The 27,778-nt window shown below is 57.8% G+C and overlaps 1 protein-coding gene across 1 annotated transcript; it reads left to right on the plus strand.

Moving 5' to 3' along the window:
• The first annotated feature begins 2,079 nt into the window (after positions 1-2,079).
• On the plus strand, positions 2,080-27,778 carry LOC119094105 (uncharacterized). The gene is made up of 5 exons (XM_037217181.1): positions 2,080-2,237; positions 19,609-19,892; positions 23,302-23,404; positions 25,927-26,351; positions 27,663-27,778. Exons 2-5 carry the CDS (start codon positions 19,634-19,636, stop codon positions 27,776-27,778), a joined length of 903 nt encoding a protein of 300 aa, XP_037073076.1. The 5' UTR covers positions 2,080-2,237; positions 19,609-19,633.

Genomic DNA, 27,778 nt, shown 5'->3' on the forward strand with positions numbered 1-27,778 from the left:
ACCTGTCCGGCTCGCACGAAAGTGAAGGTCGCGGATTGGCTTTCATCCAGCGACAGCGGTAATGCCAGCTGATAGAGACAGCTGTCTGACGCGGTTATCTGTGCCAAGCTGAGTACATTTTCTGCCTGACGACGGTCACGACGATTTTCTACCCGATCGGGGCGACTGTTGACGGGAGCCAGCGCGCTCAGCTGTCATTTGCTCTCGGCTGGAGACGGATTTATGTGCAGGCCCGCAGCACACGCCAGCTTGCCCCCCCCCCCCCCTCCCGAGTCCTCACTGAGCTGAGACAATCCATGGTGCGTCAGCCGAAACCGCTGCAGCAACGACCACAGGCAGGGTGCATGGCTCGATTAGAGAAAGGGCACAAGAAGGGTATCAGGACACGTGTTGTCCTCAAGATGGGTCAAGCTACTGATGTGCGTGTGCCTGTCCACGCGATTTTAGGTTTTAAATTTGCAAACGCAAATGAACCCAGCAACTCATCTGACGGTCTGCCATAAAAAATATGGGCGTCGAACGGCACCGCGCGCTCCGTCCGACTGTTTGGCCGTGAGCTGAGCGCCTCGGCGCCCGGCCGGCTGTTGGGCCGTGAGCTGGGCGCCCGGCGCTCGGCCGGCTGTTGGGCCGTGAGCTGGGCGCTCGGAGCTCGGCCGGCTGCCTGGCCATGAGCTGAGCGCTCGGCGCTCAGCCGGCTGTTTGGCCGTGAGCTGAGCGCTCGGCGCTCGGCCGGCTGCTTGGCCGTGAGCTGAGCGCTCGGCGCTCGGCCGGCTGCTTGGCCGTGAGCTGGGCGCTCGGCGCTCGGCCGGCTGTTTGCCCGTGAGCTGAGCGCTCGGCGCTCGGCCGGCTGTTTGGCCGTAAGCTGAGCGCTCGGCGCTTGGCCGGCTGCTTGCCCGTGAGCTGGGCGCTCGGCGCTCGGCCGGCTGTTTGGCCGCGAGCTGAGCGCTCGGCGCTTGGCCGGCTGTTTGGCCGTGAGCTGAGCGCTCGGCGCTCGGCCGGCTGCTTGACCGTGAGCTGGGCGCTCGGCGCTCGGCCGGCTGTTTGGCCGTGAGCTGGGCGCTCGGCGCTCGGCCGGCTGTTTGGCCGTAAGCTGAGCGCTCGGCGCTCGGCCGAACCCTCTCGCTGTTAGGCGGCCGACAGGTCAGAGCTGGGTCCCGAGCTCAGCAGCCGACAGGCGGCGACCCTCAGAGCGCGCCAGAAGCTGTGACGAGGTGGCCGCGCGTCCGTCTTCTTTCACAACGCCGGCTCCAGCGCCGGGCGGCCGTCATTAGCCGAGCGGCGGCTTCCACCGCGGGGTCCATTGATAGGTGGTGTCCGCTACGCCGGGATTTGGCAACACGTTTTGTCAGGGCACGTCACAATGGGCCAAGGCCTGGGCACGAGGGATGTCTTTTGTGAGAGCCGGCACTCGTTGGGAAAGACGTGGGGGTATGTGCCTTTACTCCTCCAAAGACGTAACTGAAAGAAGAAGTGTTGAAACAGTAGCCTTCATCGACATGACTGCATTTCCTTATCAAGTGTGACTGTAGGCACCACGGGGTGTCATACGCTGGCACCAGTGCTATCAGCATCAGCTGCAGTGGAACAAAACATCTAGCTAAATCATACAACAAAAACACGGACACAGATATAAACAAATTTGCCAAAAACATCTTCGGGAACAATCGAGCTCAATGTCCTTTCCCTCTGATGTCCATGGGCTGATGTGAGGAAAAGCCTGCATATATTCATTAGTGTGCCGATGGTAGCGGTCCGGTCTGGAGGTGAAATACACCCACTTGCGGTACAAACGACATCAAATGACCCCAATAAAAGCACACGTTTAAAGGGCCAAAGTTTGACGCCATAGTGCTAGGGTATGCTAGCTTCGCTAATTAATCCATTGTCCCGGCGCTGGTTCGCTGCCGGCGGACCCCGAGCACCGCTTCCTCCCCGGCCCGCCCCGCCCTGTCCCGCCGCGCACCTTTTGCCGCGGCCGCGCCGCCCGCCGGGAAGGCGCACCGTCGTCGGTATCGATTGTCGTCGGTGGCGACGCGCGGGCATCGATCCTGCGCGGAGAGCCGGCGCCGGCTGGCGGGAGGCCGGCCGCCGCCCGGACAGGGCGCCGCCTCAGCTAGCTCCAGCCGTCTGCCCCTCTGGCCGTCGGGGACGGTGGCCTCGTGCGTACGCCGCTGACTTGATCCACCGACCTGACCGGGCGCAGCGGCACCGGCCGCGGCTCGCCACGCGGAGAGGAGGTGAGTTCGCAGAAGAGAGGCGGGGTGACGCGCGGAGCCCCGCTCCCGCTCTCCCGCCGTCGCCGGGCCTCCAAACCCGCACCATCCTCCGCACTGCTGGTGAAAACCGGGTCGATACACCATGCAGCCCTTACCGATAAACCACCAATGTATTCCCCCTCCCTGTGGCAAGCGCTGACTTATCACATTTGTGCCAGGTTGGCATCCAATACGAATGGACCTCCGCTGTATCGTTTATGTACCACCTATGCAGCCTGCAGGCTGTAGCCGACCTCCTGGTCGGCGCTGACGGGCTGCGGCCCCCGGCTAGACCACTCCTCGACTCTGGCCACCTAATTAGCAATTAGCAGCCTTGTAGCCCAGCCGCCCGAAGCCATCGCTTCAGCGAAGTCACGCTCGCGTCAAACGGAGCGCATTGGGCAATGTTCGACGCCCGGCGAGTGCACTGTTCCACGAGGGGGCGCGGCGAGTGGGGCAAATCTTCGCCGCTTTCTCCGCCGCCCGGACCTCGCGTATCAAATTGCCCGTGGTCCAGAGCCGGCGTAAAAACCTGATCGTCTGTCGGACGGCGGTATATCTGGATTGGAATCGGCCGGTGACGGACAGCGCCGCGCGGGAGAGCGCTGGTCGGCGCCGGCGCGGCAGCGCTGGCGGCCGCCGGGAATCCGCCGGCGATGGCGTAAATCAAGACGGCCGTTCGTAATGTGACATAACCTCACGGTGATAATTATACGCTGGGGAGACTGTGGGCCGTTGGCGCTGACGTGCGGCGGGTCTGGGAGGGAGGCGAGGGGGAGGGGATCGAGAGCGCCGCCTGCACCGTCTCACGAGCACGAGAGATGTCGGGCCCTGATCTGGATGCAGCGAGAGCCGGCCGAGCCCGCAGCCGTACCGCCGGCCGTCGTTTTCGCCCCGCCATTACAGCGCGGGCTATCATTAGCTCGCAGGCGATGCATGCCCAGCGCCGCTTTGCCGTGTGTGCCGGGGCTGAGCCACGGCTCACTGCCGGCTTACGGCGGCGGCAGGTGCGCCGGCGGTTCGCGGCCCGTTTCGCTGTCGGCGGCCGCGCCCGCCGCCCCAGCAGCCTGTTATTACTTTTGTCCGGCGTCAATTGGCGGACCTTGCCTTCGGCCGGCGTGAATGGTCGGAGCTGGCGGCATTATGCCCGGGCGAGTTGTCGACCTGTTGTCGTTGGCGCGGCAAACCTGGCAGCTTGTTATTCGGTTCGTATCGCGTGGTCGTCCCCGCAGCGGGTGCCGCCGCTGAAAAAGCGGACCGTGCGCGGGGACCCGGTCCCTCCCCCCCGCTGCGGTGGCACGCTGCTCGAGCCGAACACGACCGGGGGACTCGGGACGAGCACGCCTCCTGCCCGGGAAAGCAATCACGCTCCATGTAACATTGACGGCTACGGTCCGAATGCCTTGGCGATCGCTGGCCGGGCAACACCGGTACTGCCGTGCAGCTTTAACGACCATTGCCAGGTGAAGGTCAACACCACCTGGCCTGGCAGCGCTGGTTATTACTGCCCGGGTAATTCAGCAACCAATTTTGGGATAGTTCTAACGAACACTGCCCTGGTAACGCGTCAGCCTGGCACCGGGGCAGCTGGCGACGACCGATGCTCCGAACGACGACCGATATTTTTGACATCCACTGCTCCGATAACACCAACAGCCACCACCCGGCTAACACCGACAACCACTGTCTGGGTAGCACCGACAGCCACTGCCTGGGTCACAGGGCCCGCCGACGTCTCTCCATCACACTCCTCGGCGGCCGGCGGGCTGCCATTCAACGGCGCGGTGCCGCCCGGCGTGCCGCCTCCTCGGCCGCATCAGATCAGATGGCCGCGATACGCCTATTGGCGGCGGGCTTTTTCTGTTGACCGAGCGCGCCGGCCGCGCCGCCGCCGCGGCCGGCTCACGATTTATCGGCGGCAGGAATGCGTCGGTCGCCGCCGGCGCCGGCTCTTCGGAACAAATCGCTCCGAATGTGAACAATGCGCCGCCGCACCGCGGCCCGCTCGGCTGGCCGGCACTGGCCGCCTGCCGTACTGCTGTTCCGGTATGTACGCCGCTTTAAACGCAGCGTCGGCCGGGGATGACTGCTGCGGGTCTGGTTCCGCGCGGGCTTGACGTACGGCGGTGGCGCTGGTGCTGGCTCTGGCGCTGCAGACTGAGCTGGCGCTGGCGTGTGGAGAAGTAGTTTCACCGGCGGCTGCTGTATCGCCGGTGGCCTACAAGGCTTGTCGACTCTTACACAGTAATCAGCGGAACCGCAACCGGCTCCAGATCCGGACGTGGTCTGCGCTCCCTCCGGGCATATTTGGCTCGCGCTCCAGATGACTCCTGGCCGCTTCCGCCCCACCGACTGGCTACTAGTGCTCCAGACGTGTCTGGTTTTCGCTCCGCATGTTGCCGTTTCCGGAGCCGGTCGTGTCTGCCACACGCCTCGGATGTTGTCCGCTCAATGTTTAATGCGCAGCCGTTGCCCCAGGCATTGCCTGCGCACGCTCTCAACACGAATTCGACTGGCGACGCCGCGGACAGATTCGTGAGACAGCAGGAACGACGCTCCCCGCGGTCGACCGCCGCTCCGGAAGCGTCTGTCACCTGCCTTCGCATTGTCGCGCCGTTAGGAGGAGGGGGAGGCGGCGACTCTCAACTCGGCCCCTCCTCGCCGGCGTCAATGTGGGTGGCATTGTGTGAGCACCAGCGGCGGTAAACGCCGCGCATTACGTGTGGACGGTGGGAACCAGCGGGCAGCCGCGGCCGGAAGCGGGCGGGGCAGCTCCTATGGTTACGAACCGCCGCTGGCCCGGGCCGGGGCGGCGGCTCTCTCCTCCTCGCCGGCCTTTACGCGGCCCGGCAGCGCGCCGACGGCAGCCCCGCTCCCGTGAGATTCCGGTCGCGTGTCCCACTACTGATGCTGTCAAACTGAAGCCGCGTGAGAGGGGAGCCTGAGAGCCCCTGCGCGCGTGCACGTGCGCCGCCGTCAAATTGAAAGCGATCGTGCGCCGATTCAGTTGCTGATCCGTCCGCCCGCGATGCTAATATCGCGTCGGACACGAGCGCGTCGCTCGCGGCAGCCCGGGCGGCGGCCATTCCCCTCCCCAGGCATCTCTCTGTGTTACATGCTGCAAACGTCTGCTTGATGTGCCCCGGGGAAATGAGGGGAGCCCGGGCCGGATGTCGGCATAATGGGATAGGCTGAGGGGAGCGGCCGCGGACCCAGCCGGCACCGCGAGCTCGGACAAGCGCACGGCTTATCGGGGGAGGCCCGGCAGAGCTGAGGAGAAATTATTCCGTACGGCTTGTAGAAAAGTCTGAGCAGTCATCGTTGTTACTGTTATCGACCAAACCCAAAGACTGCGTGCAACCCGAACCGATGCTGAAATCTGGATGCATCCCGGATGCCTTTACGTCCACAGTTAGCTGTATGGAGTGACAGCTCTGGGAGCTGCCTGCGGTCCTCTCTCTATAGTCAGAACCACCCGATGGCCGCCCATGCTCACATCATTCTGTCAGACGTGTCATAAGCATGACCAAGAACTGGCTGAAATCGTTTTAATGGAGCAAGTTCCAGGTAAAGACCAGTTTCTCAAGTATATTGATTTCGAACGAAGATTCTGGGACGTGACTGGAAAGTTGAGTGCATGAGTAAAACTCCTGGTCCAGTGCCGTCAGCGAACAGGAACAATGAATGCCATCACTGGCCGCGCTATGCATTTCTCAGACATCTGGATGTTATGCCTCAGCATTGATTGCCTTTTCAGTTTTTCAACTGAAGGCGTTGGAAAGCGACAGCCGGGATTCTGCTGCAGTTTTGAAAAAAAAATGAGTCGTTGACCCAATTTTGCGGTCGTAAAACATCGGCAATAGATTATATCATTAGATATTATAGAAATAATCGGCATTACAATGGTTTTTATCATTCTAAACGTGCATCAAGCACTCTCCTGCATTTTAGGGAGCATTTTGTTGAACAGTCTCATTTCCACAAAGCAAACTGGCAACTCAATTTGGCCTGAATAGTAGCGTTGCCATGGTAACCTAGCCATCGATTCTGCTCGCCGACTGCGACGGTGCCGTGGAGCGGGGTCTCTCCGGGGCTCTCGACCGACCGCTATGGTCGATGTCCGCTACGTAACAGCTCGTCCCGGCTTCCCCGCCATCCTGGATCACTGCCCAACCGTAATTGGTCCGGAGGCATCTGGAAAATGTCTGTATTCTGTCCCAGACGTTTGATGGAGCGGGTCCTCAGGCCGGGGGATCGACCGCCTCCCGGAGCGCAGATATCAAGCTGGTGACGCATTCAGAACAACATGCTCACCGAGTGGTGTTCGAGAATGGGCTCTGAGCGGCCTGCGAAGTAGTAAATCAGAGTGACAGAGTGAAAGTAGCTACGTATGTAATGAACATAGATTCCGAAAATGACGTCCCGAAAAGTGGTGGAGGTGCTATCAGACAGTCCATCACGACGTCATAGAACATGGTGGTTGCCATGATCGGAAAAGGAAATCCGTGGATGGAAAAGGCTTTGATTGATAGGTAAGAGAGAAGTGAAGGCGCTAGGGCCGTGATCTCTCCTTAGCTTAAACGGCCTGACAACTGACAGGCTGTAATCGTCTTTGGCATACCATCCTTTCAGCACACTGTTCCTTTACCACGCTGTCCCTTTGGCACACTGTCCATTTAATTACCTTCACGCTCGGTAACGTAACCATGTTATCTTCTAAGCGTAACTTGAACACTAAGCTCCTATCAAATGATTTCATATACCTGTTTAGGGACTGGACTCATCGCTTGGAGAGCGCCGATTCAGCTTTGTCCGAGTATGACGGCCTGCTTACTCCCCATTCGGCGCGTGTTCGGTTGGCGCCCATGCGTCGGAGTCGACTAGTTGGTGGGAGTCTAGGGCAGTCTGCTATGATTCGTCGGTATGCGTCGCTGTACGTCAGAGTCTGATGGGCGCTTCACGCCTGCTTACGCGTTCAAGCGAATCTGCCTCCGGGTCGGCCCTCCCAGTCCGGGTTCCCTCTCCCTTCCCCCCTCTCTCTCCCTCTCTCCCTCCCCCCCCCTCTCTCTCTCTCTCTCTCTCTCTCTCTCTCTCTATTTCTTTCTCCAGTCTGACCCGCCTCTCTCTGGAGACGGAAAGACCGGCATCCGCTGGCCTCACTCTCAGCCTCCGTCGGAGTCAGCTCATTAGGCAGCCAGTAACGGCAGATTGTCATCAGTGACGCTCTTTTGAGGACCCCGACGTCACCACAGCCGCGCCCATTAGGCCCGATGAGCGGCCGCTGCTTCCGCTGTCGCTGCTCAAAACAATCGTTAGTCCAAACGCTCATTACGCACAGTACATGCTCACGAGACGGCCGGCGCCGCCGCCCACACCACCGGCGCCGCCGCCGCCGCCGCGAAGTCAGGCCCCGGGACCGACTAATCGTTCGCGGACCGGCGGCAGCGCCTCCGGCTTCGGGCGCCGGCAGTCACAGCGCCGCGGATGAAGACGTAGCCTGGCGCGCTGTCGGCGCCGCTGGACGCCGGTGGCCTTGTGGTCTGGGCCCGCGGGCCCCTGTTCAGCTAATGAATCACGCGACGAGGCGAGCCATTCATCAGCACGGGATGTCATGTTCGGCGCACCTCTGCTGTGTCGGAGCGATTGTTGTGCTGTGCCGCGGCGGCGTCGGCCCCGGTGCGAAGGTGACCGGCAGAGCAGGCCGCCCGTGCTGCTGCTGCGCCTAACAGGAGGCTGGAGCGCTGCAACGGCGCTTTGGTTAGGACCGCCGCTAGGGCTGTCGCTGAAAGCTGAAAGGCCGCTAAGTTGTGGTGTGTTGAAGAGTTGTCGGCTGGGCTGAGTATCCACAGATGGCCACGACCTGAGCTTGAGCTGATGAATCACAGCGTGGCCGGCTGCCACAAAACGGACATCGGGCGTAGGGGACCGACCAGGCCCAGACTGAGCCCGAGACTCGCTCGAGTTGGCATTAGAGACGTATCGAGCCTGTACGGCAAAACTGGGATCCAGCCCACGAAAGCCCGGTTTGCTGCCTTTTGATGTGGTCTCTACTCGCATGTCTTACGTTGAGCACATTTGGTACCATCCTTCGATGCAAAATGTATGTGTGCGAAATGCAAATAATGTTGAGAGAATATGTAGAATATATGTACATTACACAAAGATGCATGCCACACATATGTAGAATGTATGTGTGTGAAATACAATTAATGTCCATGAGGTTGAGCTCATCATCATAGCTCATCATCATGTCAACATCTTAAAACAGCGACCGTGTGCGTACTAGTGGCGATACTTAGGGTAAATTGTGGTGGATATTAAAAGACCACGAAGACCAGGTGATGCGAGAACGCGGCGCAGATGGTACAGTCAGGTGCGGCGCGGTTTGCGCCGCTCCCACCATCTGATCTGGAGCCGCCGAGCGAAGTGGAATAGCGTTTTGGATCGACGCCGCCATCCCCGCACACTCGCCATCTGGCGAGGCCTGTGACCGTCGTCTGAACGTGAGTCGGTAGGCGCCGCCGAAATTCGGTCACCATGTGCAGTTGCGGGCACTTGGGTTGGCCTGCTTGAGATCAACTGTCGTCCAATAATGAGGCTGTTTCTATAGCGACCTCACTTAAACATCAGTCAAATGGTGGTGGTGCTGTTGACTTGCGCTTTGAAAGGGATCATGTATCGACAGTGCGCTGGCGTCACATGATCGATGTAAACAATTTTGAATCCCGTAAGTCGTAACGATAAGCGATCGTGTGCTGTATAGCTTGCAAAAGCACAATCTTGCTCTTTGAACGTGCCTCGCCAGCTGCACTGACAGCATACAACCACAATCCCATATGCGGATTACGTAGAGCTGCCCGTTGTAAAAAAGCCGGGTCTGGTGGGAATGACGGAAAAATAGCATCGCTAGTCATTTGTTAACCAGACCCGTTCTTTGTGCCTCGCCACCTCGGATGATCGACTGATCAGACGGTTCGCGATTTTTACCTAGACGGTTACAGCAAACTTAGCGGACCTAGATAGCCTTAGTTGTCTGCTGCAGCCCTTTCTAATACCCTACATCGATCCTTATGGCTGAACCGCCAGATCAGATTACACAGCAGTCATTCCTTTCCTCTTAGTTCTTGCAGTTAGGTGTTTGATGTGCCAGTGCAGCGAAAACACTAGGTGTGTTTGTGGTGGCAGTGTCTCAAGATCAAAATTTACTTAGCAAAATGCGCGTGCACATGTCTACAGCAGGGGATTCCATTCGGACGGCAGCGCCAGTTTGTCGAACTTACCCAGAACAGCCCAAATATTCCCTTGGAGGTATCTATTTGTACATCATTAATCCGTCAGACTCCATACTTATCGCTCTCAAAAATATATTCCGTCATCGCGATTTCATTTAACACGTGCTCGGGCGGGGGTCAACTTAACACCCCGAATGTTTTTCTGCGGAATGGTTTATAAACGGCGCGGCGTAGCCGCACCAATTTTGTATAGTCGTAGACAGTTGAATAGCGGATCGTTGGTACCAAAAATTATTTGTACCGTGTAAGGTCGCTGACCTACGGCAGGTTAAAGTCAGGTCCTGGATTCAGCGAAGTCACTTTGTAGGTAATCTTACAATCTGGTCCAACAACGGAGTGTTAGATGAAGACATACATCTCTGAGATGCTTTCTTAGACGACATAGCAGTTGAATGAGCAAATTACATTGACCTCGGGTCAGGTATGAGGGTCACACCAAGGTCAAAACCAGCCTGTTTTGTTACTCTAGTGCTGTGCTGTGCGGTACAGTTTCTGGTGCTCATTTCGAGTTTGTTGATTGCAGGAACCCCACTATACATCTTCTATGGACGTCTTAGAGGTCAGAATAGGTAATTGGCCTAACATGACACAGGTCAACATTTTGTTATAGGAACATACTGCCGAGCGTAATCTTTGTCGCTTATTCAAATGCAAAACTCAGAGCAGTCTTGTATGATTTTGGTCACCAAGACCTTCGAAAGGTCAGACAAAAGCATTGATCTTAAATGAACATGTGACCTTTCGCTTAGAACAGTTATCTAGGTTCTAGGAGAACTTTGGAGACTAATCTGGAGTTTAATCTTATTTGAACTTAGTTGACCCAAAGGTCACGACCTAGGAAACTCAAGTCTTGACCTAAGTGATTTTGCATATAGGCCAACGCACCTTATGAATTTGGTGTCTCTAGCTCCATCGGTTGCTGAGATCTCAGGTGTGTCAAACTGACCTCGACCCGAGCGAATCGTGCGTATACCTTCGGCCACCAGGGCACGTGCTATTTCTTAACTGCCTGCGACTTGCAAAATATGTGTTCTGTAAAAATGCGGTAGTAAGCACGCAGCTGAAATGCCGTTGTAAGCATACAAGTTGTTAAAAGCAAGCATCATAAAAATTCAGCAGAATCCTCGCAGGCTTAGGCTTCGAGACGAAACCCAGCTACATTGATCTCATAACGCCAGGATCCAGCCGCTGGGACCAGTCGATTGGGTCATGTTCTGTTAGTATCTGCTCCATGATTGGCTATCGCCCATCGCACTTCTGGTGTTGACTATGCATGACGTGAAGTGGTGCCGCTCGCTGCCTTGGCCGCCTACTTTACTCAAATTCCAGTCAAAATTCAAAGCAGATTACTTATTTTATGCTATACGTGAACAACATGGGCTGAAATTGGCGTGCAAGTAAAGTGATACCTTATCAAGTGCATTTATTGTCGAGGGTTATTTTGGCAAGGTCTAGATGGTGCACTCCTTCCGTGTTGCCCCAAAGCGTGTTCAGACAGTTGAAGTTCAGTATCACTCAAGTTAGACGCATGATCCATTTTAGTTTTAATGCCAGCTCGACATTTCAGTCTTGATGTTTCTAAATGAAACTTCATCTGAATCTTATCATGAGGACACACACAGCGAAATCTCAAACACTTCTTTTGGTCAGTTTTTCAATATGACAAGATAAAAGCTTCACCTCTGGAATTCATGGGTTTCAGCTGGAAGAAGTTCTGATGCAGTCCGATTTAGTGTCAGGGCCAGCAATCAAAACTCCCCATCATATATTCAAGCTTTTCGTTATCAACCAACCATTGATCGATTTAGCTATTTGCATTTACCTGAATTCAGTGCATTTCTAGCGCGTTTTCGTAATCCCCCTAATCCGCCAGGACACTTACGCACTTTGCTGCGGCAAACATCTTACATTGCTCCTGATAACTTGAAGTCGTCAGTCTTGATTCATGACGCAGCTGAGGACTTTTGAAGCACGTGATCCATTAGTAGCTCCAATCCGCCCGACTCGGTCCTTGTCCCTGTCACACTCCGCAGTTCGGAGCCTCGGGCTGCTCACCTCACGACGATGGCACGTGTACCACTTCTCCGCCGCCACATGTCGGCGCATTATGCAGATGAGGTGACTCCGTCGTCCTGCCGTCCCCAGCCGCCCCAGTTGAGCCGCCATTTGCGTGCAGTGTGGCCACAGCTGGCGGCCCTCCCCGCCATCCGGCCCCGGCCGGTCACGTGACACGCGGAGATGCCGCCTCCAGCCGACCGACACGGACGCCTCCTCCGCCTCATGAATATGGTTTTCCTAATGCCGATATCCACGCTTTCTAGCAGCCTCATTAATTAGTCTATCTGATGCTGTCAAAACCAATTTACTGATGATCTTTCCGCGTGCGTGGGGCCAAGCCGGTTCACTCCCAGGCCGGTCAGGACTTCTCTTCCTCCTCGCGATCCCGGGCACGACATCGACAGACGCTGCGGCCCGCTCCCGTCTGGGCTCTCCTTCAGCGGCGGCTGAGCGCGGTGGTCGTCCGCTGCGTGCCTCTTGCGTCACGCCCGCCACCACTCACCTGCGCGCCGCCGCCACACCCGTGCCGTCGCGCCGCCGGCCGCCGCTGCGCCGCGTCGGCCGCTGTTTCCGGCCGGCAGCCGTTTGTCGCCGCTCGGATCGGTAACCGATCAGTCCCCTCGGACCTGCTCGAGCGTGACCGGCCGCTGCTAGCCGGCAAAACAGGCGGCTCAGCCCTGGAGAGAGCGACGGCGGCGCCTCTGATCCCACGGCGTCGTTTGTCACCGTGGCGCCCGCCTGTCCGGCAGGGCCGACCCCGACGGCGGTGCGGCGGACACGTCAGGCGGGAGAGCACGTCAGACGGGAGAGCACGTCAGGTGGGGCGGCACATCCGGCGGGAGAGCACGTCAGGCGGCGCGGCACGTGAGGCAAGAGAGCACGTCAGGTGGGGCGGCACGTCAGGCGGGGGAGCACGTCAGGAAGAGCGTAACGTCAGGCGGTAGAGCACGTCAGGAGGGGTGGCACGTCAGGAGTAGTGATACGCCAGACGGAAAAACACATCCCGTGGGGTAGGCAGTTCAGATGGATGACATGTCTGGCTGGGTAACACGACAGGTGGCGCAGGGCCGGGCGCGGCCCAATATCTGGTGTAAATCCCTCGGCTCAGGGATGGGGGGGGGGGGGGGGGCATGGCTGTCGTGACGCCGCCTTGGCGATGTGCCAGGACTGGGCGTCAGGCGGGGCAGCATATTAGGCGGGGCAACACATCAGGAGAGTTAGCACGTCAGGTGGAGACCTTGTGGGGACCTAGTGAGCTTAGCAGGTGCTTCATCAGTCTTGGAGGCCGTTACTCGTATACCTTCTGTCATTGATATACGAGCTGAAACTTTAACCTTCGATCGCTTGCCTTGATTGTAGGAAGAGTTATTGTGACCATAATTTTTCTTTCGCTTTCACTTCCTGTTCTAGCGGAGCAATCACAATATTACTCGTTGGTCGTAAGTTGAATATATCATTTTTAATCATTCAGCATGGAACCTAATTAGTCCAAAATGGCAGTAAGTCGCAGCCAGATGTTAGTCATAATAAGTGGTGGTGCAGTAACCGGTGTACAGCTGGAGAAAGCACAGATAGGTGGGTATTTAATGGCTGTTTATTCCAGGCTAAGCTTCAAATCAGATTTTTTCAAGCTTGGGTGAATGCAGCCACTTCTAGCCACACACAGTGCTTACCAGATTGATCAGAATAAATTAAAAATTGTTTGTTGCGTAGCAACAAACAACACCGCTGAGTGTTGCTAACTTAACACGGGATGTCATTGGGCATAGCTGAATATAAAGCTAAAAAGCGATACCGAACAGCCGAGCTTGGCTTATTGCTCAAGACCGCAGCGGAGCTCTGAAATGGCGTCGAAATGTGGTCTGGAGACGTGGACAATGGGAATGTGGAAATGTGGAAAATGCGGTCGCCACACAGCACTGCTTTGCTATTTTCGGGATGCGTCTATGCGCTCATTGCTCCCGCTGGCAGCAGAGCGCCAAACGCTCCGTTCACTGCAGCCGCTGGCAACAGAGCGCCAAACGCTCCGTTCATTGCTGCCGCTGGTAACAGAGCGCCAAACGCTCCGTTCACTGCTGCCGCTGGCAACAGAGCGCCAAACGCTCCGTTCATTGCTTCCGCTGGCAGCAGAGCGCCAAACGCTCCGTTCACTGCTGCCGCTGGCAACAGAGCGCCAAACGCTCCGTTCATTGCTGCCCCTGGCAGCAGAGCGCCAAACGCTCCGTTCATTGCTGCCGCTGGCAGCAGAGCGCCAAACGCTCCGTTCATTGCTGCCGCTGGCAACAGAGCGCCAAACGCTCCGTTCACTGCTGCCACTGGCAACAGAGCGCCAAACGCTCCGTTCACTGCTGCCGCTGGCAACAGAGCGCCAAACGCTCCGTTCATTGCTGCCGCTGGTAACAGAGCGCCAAACGCTCCGTTCACTGCTGCCCCTGGCAGCAGAGCGCCAAACGCTCCGTTCATTGCTGCCGCTGGTCAACAGAGCGCCAAACGCTCCGTTCACTGCTGCCCCTGGCAGCAGAGCGCCAAACGCTCCGTTCATTGCTGCCGCTGGCAGCAGAGCGCCAAACGCTCCGTTCATTGCTGCCGCTGGTAACAGAGCGCCAAACGCTCCGTTCACTGCTGCCGCTGGCAACAGTTCGGCCGGGCGATCATTCCGCGTCCGCCGGCGGCGCGACCGGCTAGATCGCGCTATCGTCGGCCGGCGGGCGGCGGTACCCAGGGCCGGCGCCGGCCACCATGAATCACGGTAACGAGCCTGGCCTCCGCCGCCGGGGCGTCCGAATCATTCGATCAGCATTACCTGGGACCGAGCTTTACCGCGTCAGGCGGCGGCGGCGGAGCCCGCGGTCGCCGCCAACCGCCGGCCGACCAATAGAGTTGTAGGGGTCGCAGGGTCACGGAACACCCAGGTGGAGGGGGCGGCAACCTGCCGGAGCGTGCGTGATGGGCGAGAATGGGTTCACCGCCGGTTGGATGGACGGGGTGCGAGCTGCCGGAGAAATGGCGGGCGGCCGGGGTCGAGGGCAAGACATTTGACGCAGCGATGTTATGACGAGACCGCGCACCCAGGCTTTCGCAACCAACCCGCAGAGCCATAGCTTGACAGCGAGCATGCATGGTGGTTTGGTTGGCATCGTGGCGATAAAGCCAACTGTCGAGGCTGCTGCTGCGATTGGATCATCCAGAGCCACCCTCTCGACAGGGGGCGGCCGACGGCTGGTGGGCCCGGGGTGGTGAGAACAGTAGTCCCCGGGCCAACCACAATCTAATTACGGCCCGCCGGCTTCCCGAAGTTAGCCTAATTATAGAACATGTGATACAGAGACGCCATCGGTGCGCCATTATCTTCCCGCTTTTTGCGCTCCGTAATGGCCGCACCAATCGGAAAAAAGCCGGCCTTTGAGTTTAGCGCGGCAAAAATGCACGCACCAAGGAATCCCGGCACACTGACGGCGGACGGGGGGCTCACCGGAGTCTGGTGCTTGCATGTGGTGGGGCCATGGTTGGACTGCTTATTAGCGGTGATGATTGCTAGCTTTGGCGGCATTTTGTGGCCTATGCGGTTCCGTCAAGCGTCTATCATTTCTTTATCATCTATCATTAAGCTATTGCGAGGTGTTTTTGCCGACCCATAATTCGAGTTCCGGACGATTGTGTTCGAGAACCTCCGGAGGTACTGGGGGCACGCGGGACTTTTGAAAACGGCGACCTCGACGGGGTTTCAGCTGGATTTTGCCGCTTGAGCCCTCTTCTTTGCGCGGCAGAGCGTGATCTCGCCACTGGCTGCTGCCGGAAAAAAGTCATTGCTTTTGTTCGTGGAAGTCACGCCAGAAAGCTAGGAACGTTTTTGGAAATGCTGTGACCGAATTAGCTGCGGAATAATTGAAAGTAAATGGGTTTATTTCTTACCCAGTTTTTTGCGACGATTCTTCATGGAAGCACAAAAACTAATAACTGAATGAATAGGCAGGCAAGCGATTAGTCTGCTGTCTCCATAATGCCAACGCTGCCGGTTTATTGTTTGCTGGGACAAAGTCAGACGTGGAATGAACTCATCCACAAGTGCCGAGGGAGCATCCCCCAGAAAAACGGCCTGAGCTCTGTAGTGTGCTCCTTGACCGTGGCCGCCAATCAAAGGCCGGATCGCTGCCGCCTCTCCTCTGACGGTTGAGGGCTGCGCCCCTCCTCTCCTGCTTTTGACCTTGATTCCCGTCATCATCTGGGCCCTCTGTCCCCCGGGGCTGGGGCTGAGCCCCTCCTACCATGAATCGCCTCATCCACTGCTCGTTGCCATAATTAATCTCTAAAGGAAGAGCAAAATGGCTCTACCAGGCCACGTCAGTGGGCGAAATAGAAACGTGTCGTGGGTTTGAATTGGCGGCGGGGGGCTGATACCATCGAGTAGCAGCCATCACCACGATAATTGGTATTTTGGTTGGTGGAAAGGGTTTGTCTTAATTGCCACTTGGATTAAATGGGCGTATTTAATGCGTCGTCACACTGTGTAGGGTCTGCGACCGGCTGAAGCTCATCGTTCAGCTGTTCATGGTCTGAAAATGCTTCATATATAACGCTAGATCATGCGTTGCACGAACAAGTAAGATCTGAAAAGCTGGTGCGTGAGCAATTCTTTTTGCGGTTGCATAACTCCAAAAAAGTGGTGCATCTCTTTGCTGGTATGACGCCCAATAGATGCGTTCTTTGGACAGGCGTGTTTCTATGTCCTGTCTTTTTGCACCGCCAACTAAAATAACTTGCTTTCTCGTAGTACATTCAGCGGAGGACGGATTTCTCGTCGCCACTGCCCGTGGTCCCCCGCCAGTTCCAGATCTGACTGCGCCAGTGGCTATCACCAGCTCTGACAATATCCCTCTGTCGGCATCAGAGGCTCATCAGCTGCTGCCCTTCCAACCGGGGTGTACTCTGATACGGCCAGAGCACCTCTGCCCCTCCCCCATCGCTGACGTGTCAGCGTCGGACGGTGACCGGTCCCGCTCCGCTCTGATCTTGACCTCGGCCGGAGTTTCGCGCGGCCCGCTCCAGCTGGACGGCGGGCGGTGCACGCTCGCGGACGGCCGCGGCACCACGCAGCGCGGGACACCGCCGGCGCCTGGACACAGCCGACCCGTCAATAAATCACCATCGGCACACCTGGACCGGAATTTAGATGACCGATGACTGCATTTCAATGCGGGCGGCGTGCGCTGCGCCGCCGCCGCGCTTGGGGCGGTGTCGGGCGTCGACCGACCCGAGTCGGCGGATCGTGACTCGCTGTCGACACGAGCACAGGCGTTCACTGCACGACGGTGAAGAATTACTCCATTTCGTCCGAAGCTATCCGAGAGGCGCTCTTAAAACATTGGATTCTGAAACATTTCAACGTGGACGGCGACCGCCGAGGCGCGATTCATCAAAGTCGGAATATTCTGCATATATCTGATGGTGCGATCGCCGATGTCCAGACTGCGGTGCCCGTCACAGCCCTCCCGAATCTCCAGCCGCTCGGTGCAGCTAGAGCCGGGCCGTCCGCGGCGACGCCCTGCCCGCGCGCCGGGTCGGGTACGCGCCCCGCACTGACCCGGCCGCGGTCCGGTCCGGGCGCCGGACGCCTGTTTGTCGGCCCGTGAGCGTGCGAACGGGCGCAGGAGGCGGCGCGCCGCTGTGGCCGGGATGTTATCGGGGCGCCGAGGGCGTCCTCAGCCGGCCGGCTCGAGGGCCGGCAGCAGCGCCGCCACAGCGTCGGTCAACACCGTCGCTCGTACGGATCGGCCATTAGGATGTCAAGAAGGCAATGTCGAAGTTGGGCACGCCAGCCGTTGATGGGTGCTCAGAAGGTCCTGCTTATCGATTGTTTACAAAACAAATGCGGTGCCAGGTCGTGTGATGCTCTTCGCATCAGTAGCTTGGTAACGTTTAGACCCGTGTGATACCACGCGACCGACAAGTCATAGACCGCTGTGTCTATGATTCCATATCGTTTGATCAGGCCGCGACTGATGCAGTTAGCACACCCTAGATGAATAACTATGGTAAATGTCACGAGGTGGAAGAGTGCAATGACAGGGCGGGCAAGAAATCGGAATTCTGCAAATAGGCGTTCTTCATCTCTTTTGAATAAAGCCTCACTACCGTTCAATATCATGAACTTTTGGAGCGCGAAATCCTCAACCAGTAATTCCCAACATTTTAATTATCTCCTGGGGATAATTTGAGAAGGACCATATTGTCGCAGATGCATGGCTTGTCGCAGATAAATGGCCAGCAAAGACAATGCAATGCAGCCACAAAAATGCCATCCTTGGTCGTCATATCTTTCGGGGATTCCATGCTCCAAAACCTTCTTCCTGGGGGACTCGTTCTCAGGGCTGGCGTTGTGCAATTAATCTTGACCTTGCCAGGATGGAGGGGAAAACAAAATACCGTGGCGGCACATTAACCGGTTCACGGATCGTTTAGTTGGTTCACGGATCGCGTTTGTGAGAGATGGTGCCTGTTAAATGTCAGAAGTTTCCCCAGCATTTCCAGGCGGGTTACACACACACCAGAAGGATGCTCAGTTTCTCACGAAGATGAAAGTTTTGAAGCGGTTTGGTGATCCCCGACTTAAATAAATGCATGAGTGAAAGGCGCTTGAAGGATGGCTTCGAATATCATACATTACACTCAACGCAACATAGAACCATTCATAGTGATACTGCTTGGCATCGATGCTGTGGTTTGATATAGCCTGGCAGTGCAGTCCTTTCAATTCAATTGTCCAAAACAAAGATATAGCAGCATGCAACACCCTGTATTAGGGGCTTTGTTGATGCCATGGGGTTTTATCCTCCAGTTGCCAGGTCAGCGCAGACTTGGTAGGGCTCAGCCGGGGCTGCCTCAGGTGTTTTCGTAGAGGTCAGAATCGGCCGAAGGCCGGGGACCAGGCCACCCTCCTGACCTGAGACCATGCGGAAGGCACCGACCACACCCCGGTCCCAGTGACCTCGTGGGTCACGCAGCAGTGAAACACGCGCTCTTTCCGCCGCTGCGGCCGGACGGCAAAAACGTCCACACAGCGCTGTTGTGACGGCCGGAGCAGCCATTACGGAGCGGGCCGACTCAGCTGTTACGCAGGCGCGCTGCCCCGGGGGCAGGCAGCCCTGCCGTCCGGTCCGTCAATAGAGACAAAGGATGCCGGACCACACGCCCGGAAAGGCGCTGTCAAGGGGCTGTGACAGGAGCAGCGCTCGTAAAGCGCGACCGCCGCGCGCTGGGAACGGTTTTATTGGAGGTGAGGGGTAAATTACTTGACAAAGTCGACTGTTCGAGTTACACAGCGACCGGTAGTTAGGGTTTCTCGTCAGAGGCACTCAATGAAAGGCGCCACTAGTCTGGGAGCGGGCCGAGGCCTCTTTGTCGGACTCTTTGATCATGCGAGCAGTTCCGGGCGAGTCATTTTCCCCTCTGCACATGTAGCCTGGCTCTCAGCTCCTGTCGTTTGAGCCTCATCACGTGTGGTCGTCCCAAGGGGCATGGGAATGAACAACGCCGACCTGATGTTCGTTGTGCGCTATTAAGTAATCATTTTGTAGCATGCAATTAGTCTTATATTACGTGCAATTTGTCGTATAATTATGTCATTCATATCTATTATAAAGAGTCTAGTTACATGCCACTGTATTGTTGGCTTGATTCGAGCCTTATTTAATGTGGTCGGTGCACATCAGGCTCGCGTGGGGCCGTCCCGGAGAGCGTTCTCGGTCTCTGTCGACTCACCTCGTCACCCATCAATGATCCGCCATCTCTTGACCTCGCTCGTTATGCGCACTTATTCAGTCTCACCCAGGGTAGAGCCCTCCGTAAGCCTGAAAGCTGACTGTCAGCCAGAGAGCTCCGAGCCTCCTGCCGGGTCATGGCTCCCTGCCATCAATTTGACCTCCGGTATCCCTGACCCCCGCCTGTCCCCTGCCCGCCGCCCTCTGCCAGGCGGCCGTCTGACCGATGCGCCCTGTGCTCGCCAGGTACCGTCGGACCGAGCCGGCCGCTATGAGCGCCTTCTATGAGCTGTCGGCACCGCCCGGCGACCCGCCAGCCTGGCCGGACGCCGCCAATGGCTCGTGCGCGGGCGGCGAGTGCGCCCTGCTGGCCGAGCTGGGGCCGCCGCCGGACATGATCCTGACGCTGCCGCCGCCGCCGCTGCCCGCCTTCCTGGCCGAGTCGGCGCCGGCGCTGATGAACCAGAGCTGCGGCCTCTGCCAGTGGGCCGGTGGCGGCGCCGTCGACTTCGTTGAGATGCCTCGGCCTGGTGAGTGAGCAGGCGAACCAAGAAGGCGGCCGCCGTCGGCAGGGGCCTTCCGCGATCTTAGGTTTGGTGCCGGATCTCGGCCTGGTGAGTGAGCAGGCGAACCAAGAAGGCGACCACCGTCGGCGGGGCCTTCCACGATCTTAAGTTTGGTACCGGATACAAAGCGCCTGATTGTTATTATGTCATCTTGCAGCAGCGCAAATTAACGTGAAATTTGTCTGCACTCGTTGAAAGGAAAATTAAGATACATGATCGCGGCAACGTATCTGTTGTACACCAATGCTATTTTTAACGTGTCAGTTATTTGACACAGGGTAACAGTTCAAATTTTTCTGGAGCAATACAACTGAAGAAAGAATATTCTTCAGGCCGTGGGCGCTTAAGGCACTATCATTCTTGTAGAGTTCTTGAAGTACCTTGCAGCTGATTTGGATCGTCGTTCTTGATGTCCGTTCCGGATCTGTGCTTCGCTTCAAGCCATCACATCCTCCAATGTGCCGGCCTACTGTGTCTAATGCCCGGTAACCTCACCATGTTAATAAAGGAAACCGTTCAGGAGAAGAAAAAACTTAAAGGTATACAGCCGTCCCCAGAGTAACAGGCTCTGGCTGTTTCCTTCGTCCAAACATGGCCAGTTTTGATAATAACCCGCTGTTACCAGCGTTGTGCAACTCGAATTTGAATCCGTAATGAGCGTTTCCAGTGAGGCCTCCTTCGCGATGGGCGCCGGCCGCGGTGCACCACGCATCGCGTGGTGTTCAGCGTTGCTCACACCGCTCGAGGCGGGTGGAACAGCGGTCCGAGCCGCTCAAGAACGCAGCTCCGTTCCGCCGGGGCACCGGTCGGCAGGCCCGCCCATCATGATGAATGTCCACCGACAAAATTATAATGAAAGACGTGGACCGAGTCGTCAAACATCGAACCATTAGAACGGACCCCACACAGGATCGCGGCAAAGCAAACAGACCGAGCCGCCCGACCTGGGCCACGGCCCGGGTCATAAGAGCGGGACCCCGAGCCTAGTCATGCGACTCGCTCCGAGTCAATCCACCACCAGACCGGGATCGCGCCCCTGAACCGATTCACCACACTGGACCCTGGAACGAGTCGCCGAACGTGAGGCCGGAGCGGGCCGCCAGAGGGAGCCCGGCCAGACGGGAGCCCGGCCAGGCCGGAGCCCGCGCGCCGGAGCCGCCCCATTGCCGGCTGCAGGGCTCCGGTGGCCGCTCACGCCGGCCGCGCGGCGCCGTCCGTCCTCCAATCCGATCCCATCGTTACTCTGCGGCGCTGCGATTGCAGGGCTGCAGACGGTGATTAATGATTGGCACTAATCACCGCCACGGAGTAATGCCACCGCTCCCAGCACCGCCCTGTATACAGAGTCGATACCAGTCCTTCGCTGGCAGCATGCTGCTACCACAGCAGCACTCCTGGAGGCCGCACTTATACCAGCACGGTAGGCGCAGCCCCCCCCCCTCTCTCTCTCTCTCTCTCTTTTCTCTCTCTCTCTCTCTCTCTGTCTATCTCTCTCTCTCTCTCTCCTCTCTCTCTCTCTCTCTCTCTCTCTCTCTCTCTCTCTCTCTCTCTCCTCTCTCTCTCTCTCTCTCTCTCTCTCTCTCTCTCTCTCTCTCTCTCTCTCTCTCTCTCTCTCTCTCTCTCTCTCTCTCTCTCTCTCTCTCTCTCTCCTCTCTCTCTCTCTCTCTCTCTCTCTCTCTCTCTCTCTCTCTCTCTCTCTCTGTCTCTCTCTGCCTCTCTCTCCATCTCCCCCCGCTTCATCCGCCTCCCTGGTTCTCTTCCTCCCTCCCTCTCTATCCGTCCTGACCCGGCCCTCCACCGCCTCGGTGCGGCCTCGGGTGTCCCTCCCCTCCCCCCTCTGCATGGCGCCCGGACCGCCGCCCACTAATTGAGACGCCAGGCCCGGGACGTCGGACCCGGGCCGGGTGACGGCCGGCACGGCCTCGCCTCCGAGACGGATGGCGCCGCCGCTCGCACCCCGCGACCCGGCGCACCAGGCCCGGCGAGAGAGCGGGAGAGGGGCGCGAGCTCGGTAGTGGCCGCCGGGGCGGTGCCGTGTGGCAGGGCAACCACCGGTCGGCGCAGCGGAGCCTCGGCGGTGGGCGCACGACCGGAGGTGCAGTGCGCGGACGCCCGGCCGCGTGCGCCCAGCGGCCGACCGGGCCCGCCGGGCACGCGATTTGAACTAATCTGCCTCCGCCGCCGCGCCGCCGTCGCAGCAGCAGCGGCAGCATTCACGTCACGTGCTGGGGCGGCTCGCGCCGAAATGGCCGTGACGGTGACAAAGGCGCCGTGAATGCCACCGTTCCGGCACGCCATGATTTGCACAGGTTGTACGCTGATGCCGTAATCAGTCGCCTTGGCCGGTGGGTGGGACGATAGCCGCGGCCAATGCCACTGACGCTGCCGGGGAAGGGGAGTCGGAGGTGTTTGAAAGCTGGAACGGTGTCGAGGGCTCTGGTCGTAACACAACGCTGGGATGAAGTGAGCAAAAGTGGTCTTTGACATGAAACAGTACTCTGCGAGTTGCTGGAAATATTTTCCGTCTGGCTTGTTTTCCCTTACTCTTAGTTTTTGCGACTTAGCTCCGAGTGGATCCTGCCTGTGCGTGCAAGTCCAAGCATAGCCAGAATCCAGGTCATCTTAGATAATTTTGAGATGGCGGCATAAGCGGGGTACGAATCCATGATGTTCTAGATTAAGTAAGGCATCGATCGTTCTCGGTGCGTGATACTGAAGCCAGCCTACCCCTATATTTAGGATGTCTTTTCTCCACATTAAGGTGGAGAAGAGATCAGATCAATAATAGTTTAGTAGGTTGTCAAGGACCATTTCAGCACTTTGCTCGCTAATCGACCTATTTTATGGTGGATGGAAACGGATTTTGAACGGATGTTGGTTGAGCTCCTCGTGTGGCGCATTCAAATCGTCATGGTGACAATGATGTGTGACTTGAGGTTATGGCTGGCAGTTTAGGTTATCACGGGTCAAGTCAGTAATTTGTAACCGAACGAATTACACGTAGTTACGTTCACGAGGTACCATTATTATGTTCCCACCGCACGAGGCGATGACACTGAGGCATGACACTGAGGCATGACACTGAGGCGATGACACTGAGGCATGAAACCGCTATGCTATCTGCGAGCGAGATTACCACTGTTTACGAATGATTCGGTTTTTATTCCGTGGCAAACTTGTTATGGTGCATCACTCCACGCAACGTGTCATTAAAAAGAGAATCGTGTCCAGAAAAAAAAAACAGGGAGGCATTGATAGTGACGAAGGTCATGCCAGCAACGAATGTGTTTGTCATACAAGGGCGAGCTTGGCCTGCCGCGTTATTTACCTAACACATTGACTTTGCATGACACGTTCTGTTCCTGTGCCACAGGTCCTGCCATCGACGACACGTGGTTCTTCGTCATCATCTGTGCCTGCGTCGGGCTCACCCTCTTCGGAATACTTCTCACCATTTTCTGCCTCCGCCTTAAAGAGTGAGGAATGCTGTACTGTTGGGGCATGATGCTGTCGAATAATTAGGCATAATGACCACCGCCGGTGTGAAAGCACGCTGAATCGTTCTCACTGCATTGCTCACTCTCATTTTCATCACAGCTTCGCTGCTGCATGAAGGCCACTGTAACATGTCGCGAGCATATCAAGCGGATTGGGCCGCTTGCCGCAGCCCTGCGGTTTCAGGATACACCTCGCACTGTCACGGATAGCTCAAGCATAACATGGTCCACTGTAGCCCTGCGGTTTCAGGATACACCTCGCGCTGTCACGGATAGCTCAACCATAACATGATCCACTGTAGCCCTGCGGTTTCAGGATACACCTCGCACTGTCACGGATAGCTCAAACATAACATGATCCACTGTAGCCCTGCGGTTTCAGGATACACCTCACACTGTCACGGATAGCTCAAGCATAACATGATCCACTGTAGCCCTGCGGTTTCAGAATACGCCTCTCGCTGTCACGGATAGCTTAAATATAACATGACCCACTGTAGCCCTGCGGTTTCAGGATACACCTCGCACTGTCACGGATAGTTCAAGCATAATATGATCCACTGTAGCCCTGCGGTTTCAGGATACACCTCACACTGTCACGGATAGCTCAAGCATAACATGATCCACTGTAGCCCTGCGGTTTCAGAATACGCCTCTCGCTGTCACGGATAGCTCAAATATAACATGACCCACTGTAGCCCTGCGGTTTCAGGATACACCTCGCACTGTCACGGATAGTTCAAGCATAATATGATCCACTGTAGCCCTACGGTTTCAGGATGCACCTCACACTATTACGGATAGCTCAAGCATAACATGATCCACTTAAGTTTTGGCGATTGCATCTACATCCATGGCCTCGCCATTGTTCGGCTGGAGATCATCCCAGTGCACGTGCTACGTAAGCGCTGTGAGTCCATGTCAATCTCGTTCAATCTGTATTCCTTCCTCGTTATGCACAATGCACGCTAAGCGCCGTTGGACTAGAACCTTGTATCAAAAGCTAGGCGCAAGCTCTACACGCAGGTATGGTTCCAACGCTCCAGGGCTGAAGCGTCCATGCACATGCGAAATTAAGGACTAGAGCCCTAGTTGGAGCTCTGCGGACCTATGCATATATGGGCGCGACAACGGGAAACACCTAGTTTTGTGAAAGTGATGCTGTTGCACCTGGTCGTCTGATTAATTTACAATATGCTTTATACGATGCGTACAATGCACTTAGTTGTCAGGCACAACACAACCTTGACAGATAGCGTTGTCGTACAGGAGCACGATAGCAAGAGCACTGGTCAAGAGCGCGATACGCTCACAGCGTCAGACATGTGTAGAGCCAGCCTTGGTGAACAATCTGGCGGTTCAGCCGTCCAGTCTCCAGCGAGTACTGCTGGCGGGCGTCCAGTCTCCAGCGAGTACTGCTGGCGGGCGTCCAGTCTCCAGCGAGTACTGCTGGCGGGCGTCCAGTCTCCAGCCAGTACTGCTGGCGGGCATCCAGTTTCCAGCGAGTACTGCAGGCGGGCGTCCAGTCTCCAGCCAGTACTGCTGGCGGGCGTCCAGTTTCCAGCGAGTGCTGTTGGCGGGCGTCTAGTCTCCAGCGAGAACTGCTGGCGGGCGTCCAGTCTCCAGCGAGTACTGCTGGCGGGCGTCCAGTTTCCAGCGATTGCTGCTGGCGGGCGTCCAGTTTCCAGCGAGTACTGCTGGCGAGCGTCCAGTCTCCAGCGAGTACTGCTGGCGGGCGTCCAGTTTCCAGCGAGTACTGCTGACGAGCGTCCAGTTTCCAGCGAGTACTGCTGGCGGGCGTTTGGGCATGGGCGTACTCTGTGAGCTCACGCAGTCACAATGCGCCGAGCTGCGGTCAACGTACCCACACGGCCCGCCACATGGCCCTTAAGCGCCCGCTGACAGTGACAGTCGTCCCCAGCTGGGTTCCAGTGAGGCGTCTCTTTAGACGGACGCGCAACATCCCATAGTGCCCTCCAGTGGTCCTCTCTTCAGCCTGACACACGGCTGTATGGGCTGACACAGGGCGTGCCATCGGGGCTGAGGCGACGCGCGGTCCCGGCGAGCAGACTCACGCAGCACTCCGGCCGGCCGGCCGATCTGCCGATAACGGCTGAATGGGGCTATTGAGGAGGCCGGAGGAGCCTGCTGCTGGCGCTCGGCCGTCTCCCGGCGCGGTCGGTGGCCCCGCGCAGGAGGCGCCGCGTGGCTCCCCGCTCTGTCGGTGTCGCCCCGCAGCAGGCGGCGCGCGCGGCTCCCCGAACCACTACTGCCGGTGTCAGCGGGCCGCGCCCTGAGAACGCCAGGCGCTGGCTATGTTGAGCACTCCGGCCGATGTTAGTACTAGCAAATGTGCCTTGAGCGTTGAGCTACGTGCCTCACGTCACGTAGCGTCGGGCTGACCTGTAAAAGCTACGCGACAGCTCGTAACTGCGGCAGCTCGTAACTGCGACAGCTCAAAACTGCGACAGCTCGTGACGCGCTGCTCCCGCCATCCACAGGCAGAAGAAGTCACGGCTGGGACTGGACGCGGCGGACAAGACCAAACCGCCGCTGGGGCCGGCGCGCTGCGAGGCCGTGCTGTACCCGTCGGCGGTGGCGGCGCCCGGCGGCCCGAGCTGTCGCGCCAGCCGCGCGCTCTGGGCCGGCCTACGCACGCATGAGAACCACTACACCATCGAGCACGCGCAGCCCGTGCAGCAGAAGGCCGGCAGCATCACCGCATCCAGCTTCGAGTTCCCCGACGACTACAGCTCGGTTGGCTACACGACCATCTCGCCGCAGGCGTACCGCGCCGGGATCCCCGAGGGCGTGCACATCCTGCCGGCGCACGACAACTCGGCCTACGCCGCCGCCGCCGACGAGGCCGTGCAGGTGACGCGCGTGGCTCCCGACGGCTGCGTGGTGACGGCGTCGCCGCGGCCGCGCGCCGCGCGTGCCGAGAGCTACGCGCTGCGCCGGCTGAGCGGCGAGCCCGAGCCAGAAGAGCACTGCTACGAGGAGCCTCTGCCCGGCCGGCCGCTGGCGCCCGACGAGCGTTACCAGTCGCCGGCCGGGCTTGACCTGTCGCTGCACATCTATGAGAAGCCGCAGTTCCGCTCGCCGAGTCGTTCGCCCAAGAACCGGCCCAAGCTGCTCAACAGCCTGAGCCGGAGTTCGCCGCGACCACGCCGGGCAGCGCCATCTATCTCCAGCCCGCGCAGCCTGGAGCGCCACCAGCTGCCGCCCCTGAACGCGCGGCAGCACCGGTCGCGCGGCGCCGAGGACGGCCGCCTGCTGCAGTACACGCCGCCGCCCGGCCAGCGGCTCAACCGCTCGTATCCCTCGCCGGTCGTCTGAGGAGCGCAAAACGGCGGGTCGGGTCACGGGGACGATGGCACCAGCCCGTCCGGCGGCTCGCTGACGGCGAGAGGAGAGAACACCGGTGGAGCTGGCTGGAACGCGACGTGCGGACCACTGACCAGCTCGAGGACGAGTTCAGGTCGACTGAAGCAGCTCGCTGCAATCGGACGGGTGACGGATGTGAGCAGCCCTTTGAGGTCGGGGATGTGATCGTCTTGGAGGGTCGGATTCGACTCCCAGACACAACACCCACTGCTGCCGGGGCTGGTGTAGACCTTACCTTACGGAGAAGGCCAAGGTCGATTCGAGGTCTGGACTGAAGGGAAATGACGTCACTGGCACGTGATGATACCAAAGATGCGTATTTAAGATTTAACGTGATACGATATGTTGTGTGCACTACGATATTAATGCTCTTGATGTACCCTTGTACGTTAGACAGTTCCATCGCCGACCATGAATGACATAATGCACTCATGTGCTCGTCAGCTGACCCCACCACGGCTGCGGCGTGGCAGTTATCCCTGCCACTGTGCTGCCCTCGCTTGGGTAATCCGGTTTGTAGAGTCAGCTGTAAAGCGAGTATAATGTAATATACCTATTATGTACCAGTATGTTACTGGTGTCAGTAACTACATCAATGAACTTTGCGTCCTCTGTGCTAAACATAGCTGTGTTATTGATTCCGTTTTGAAGGCAGCTTTTGTCTCAGTTGGATGTGCCATGCAATTTGTTGAATTTGTGCGGTGAATGGCGTCGATGTGTTGTAGGTATGAGTGCGGCATGTATACGACACGGCATGCTATTTGACGGGAAAATAGGCATCTACTTCAATTCGGAGGAGAGATGTGCATCGGTGTGCCCGGCAGTACAGCTAAAGTGATGCCCGCCCCAGCTCGAGCCACCTTGAAGTACCACTACAAGCTCTTAGATATGGTCGGTTTGAGCGGGGTGTGCCATCCTGACCTGGTCTGGTGCGAAGACCAGACCTCCGGTTTCAAGGGCCAGTAG

The sequence above is a fragment of the Pollicipes pollicipes genome, unplaced genomic scaffold, assembly GCF_011947565.3.
Source record: "Pollicipes pollicipes isolate AB1234 unplaced genomic scaffold, Ppol_2.1 Scaffold_4002;HRSCAF=4701_pilon_pilon_pilon, whole genome shotgun sequence".
In the NCBI taxonomy this organism is placed as follows: Eukaryota; Metazoa; Arthropoda; class Thecostraca; order Pollicipedomorpha; family Pollicipedidae; genus Pollicipes; species Pollicipes pollicipes.